Source organism: Phyllostomus hastatus, unplaced genomic scaffold, assembly GCF_019186645.2.
Source record: "Phyllostomus hastatus isolate PE091 unplaced genomic scaffold, TTU_PhHast_1.1 phas_scaffold_585, whole genome shotgun sequence".
Taxonomy (NCBI): domain Eukaryota; kingdom Metazoa; phylum Chordata; class Mammalia; order Chiroptera; family Phyllostomidae; genus Phyllostomus; species Phyllostomus hastatus.
The window spans coordinates 26,325,332-26,327,988 of NW_025334037.1; the positions used below are offsets into that span (position 1 = coordinate 26,325,332).

General features: G+C 67.6%; 1 protein-coding gene across 1 annotated transcript; it reads left to right on the forward strand.

Moving 5' to 3' along the window:
* Window positions 1-660: 660 nt before the first annotated feature.
* On the forward strand, window positions 661-1,972 carry CUNH11orf96 (chromosome unknown C11orf96 homolog). Its single transcript, XM_045825520.1, has one exon. The coding sequence runs from the start codon at window positions 983-985 to the stop codon at window positions 1,352-1,354; it is 372 nt and encodes a 123-aa protein (XP_045681476.1). The 5' UTR covers window positions 661-982; the 3' UTR covers window positions 1,355-1,972.
* The last annotated feature ends 685 nt before the right edge of the window (window positions 1,973-2,657 follow it).

Consider the following 2,657-nt stretch of genomic DNA (forward strand, 5'->3'; position numbering starts at 1 on the left):
CACTCTGAGCCTAAATGGGGTGCCCGAGGGACAGGAGGGGGTGGGGGGGTAGTGCGGAGACAAACGCAAAGAAGACATACAGGGAAGAGAAGAACCAAAATGGAATCATCGGTTGTGTCTGTATTCGAGCCTGCCTCTGTGTGTGTGTGTGGGGGGGAGGGGGTGGACAACAAGGACGCAGAGAAGAAACCCAACCACCACCACGCCCCACTCGGTTCCGGGGAGCCGGGTGCCCTGCCTGTCCCCGCCGTAAGGACAGCCAGGAGCTGCCGCCGCCGCCGCCGCCACCGGAGCCGGCGCGGGGCCCGAGGCACCACAACCAGCGCCTCGAGTGTGCGCATCTGAGCTCAGGGACGGGCAGGGGGACCTGCGTCCCGGGCCACCGCGGTTCCTACGGACTTGGGGAGCCCGTACCGGACAGTAACATCTTAAGACCCCTCCTCCCCAGCCCGCCCGAACTCGGCCGCGAGCTCCCGGGGCTTCGGGCGCTCTCGAACCCCCGCGGGCGGGGCCTGCCTTCCGGAGCGGGGGCCGGCGGCGGGCGGCGGGCGGCGGCGCAGGGAAAAGGGCCGTTACTTTCCCAGAGTGGCAGGGCGACGTCAGGCGGAAGGGCGCGGGGCGCGCACGCTTTAAAAGGCATTCGCTGTCATCCGAGCTCTCAGCCGTGTGGGTAGCAGCAGGCTATATAAGCGGCGGGCCGGCCGCCGCGGGGCAGACGGCGGCAGCGGCGGAGGCGAGCGCCCGGGATCTCGGCGGAGTAGCGACCCGGGAGCCCCGCGCGCCCCCCGCCAGACCGGCCTTCCGCCCACCACCCCGAGGAGCGCCGACCCGGGCCCGCGAGGGCCGCCGCCACCCCGCAGCAGATTTGGATCCCCCACCCGGCGAGCCCCAGGCTGCTGCCCCCCGGGGGGCCCCGGCGCAGCGGCCGTCCCCGGACAGCCCCGCCGCCCCGCCGCCCGGCCCCGAAGACGCCGGCAGCGCCATGGCGGCCGCCAAGCCCGGCGAGCCGATGGGCATCTGCTCCAGCTACCAAGCGGTGATGCCGCACTTCGTGTGCCTGGCCGACGAGTTCCCGCAGCCCGTTCGGCCCGCCAAGCTGACCAAGGGCAAGGGCCGGCTCCGGCGGCCGCGCCAGTCCCGCTTCAAGACGCAGCCGGTGACCTTCGACGAGATCCAGGAGGTGGAGGAGGAGGGGGTGTCTCCCATGGAGGAGGAGAAGGCCAAGAAGTCGTTCCTGCAGAGCCTGGAGTGCCTGCGCCGCAGCACGCAGAGCCTGTCGCTGCAGCGGGAGCAGCTCAGCAGCTGCAAACTGAGGAACAGCCTGGACTCCAGCGACTCCGACTCAGCCCTGTGAGGGGCGCCGCCAGCAGCGGGGACTCGCACGCCTCCGCGTGCGCACCTCGGCCGGGCCAGCGCCGCGGGGACCCCCAGAGGACCCGGACGGCCGCCCCTTGTGCGTCTGGACTCCCGCCAGGCTGCGAACTGACCGGTGCTCCCCGCGCTGCGCCCCGCGCTGCGCTCGCCCTGAGGCCGGGGACGCCAGGAAGGGGGCCACTTTCTTTGCCCTTGTAAATGTTTATTTTTTAACTCTGCCCAGTACGAACTCTGCTGTGAGTGTGTGCGGGTGACGCGCCCGCGCAGAGTCGCCCACGTTGCCGGGGCTTCCTGGAGAGCCGCTCCACGCCCTTGTCCCGGGGTTTGCAACTCCGATATTGCACACCGCTCCACCACCGTGCCCTACAGCACACACTCGTTCACACTCACGCCGACTCACTCTCGCTGAACACTTTTATAATTGTTAGGCGCGGCGGACAGGACTTGGGGCGCAGCGGCTGCTGCTTCTGTGGCCAGAGGATTGATATTTATTTTTGCATTGCGATGGTTGATGGCGTTTATTTAACGATCTTTTTACCTGAATCTGTCTGTGAGGCTCCTGAACGGAGACGAATAAAGTCAGTATATTTGCACAGTGCATTTCTCCAGGCTCTTGACTTCTTGCACCTTCGGGGCCCAGGCTCCCCAGACTGGGGTGCGGTGGAGGGGGGGAGGATATGGCTGGAGTGGGAGTACAGGGGTCCCCCAGTGGAGGTAATTCCACACGCTTCAGTCACTGGAGCGGGGTCGCGGCCCCGGTGCCCGAGCTCTTTGCCCGCCTCCCCAAGTGGATCCACACCCAGCCCAGAGCGCCCCTGCCTCCCTGCTCAGGTCCCCATCGCCAGCGTCCGGGATGGAGTTGAAGCCACTGGTCAGCCGAAGGTCAGCACTGTGGGGATGGCGAGAGTCCATCTCGGTGCGGTTGACCTCTCAGGGAGTCTGGGGTCAGAGTCAAAGCCTCCTACCCACCGCAGAAGACAGTATTCACTCCTCACCCTTTCCTGGGTGGGGAGATGCCCGAGCCAGCAGTGGGAGACTCAGGTGGGGATACTTGGGACCCGAGGGGGGCTGGAAGCCCGCCCGAGCTGGGCGAGAGTTGGCGCCCTCCGTGTCGGGCGCTGAGTCAGGGGAGTGCCCGGGACCCTGCGCCGCAGGAGCAAACGGCGGCTGTTTTCGGTTCCTTGGTCCCTCTGAACAGCCCTTCGCTTTGCCGTCCTCAGGGGCCCGCGAGGAGGGTGGGGCACGTCTTCGGTCAGAGCCTGAAGCGGCTTGGGCACCACCAA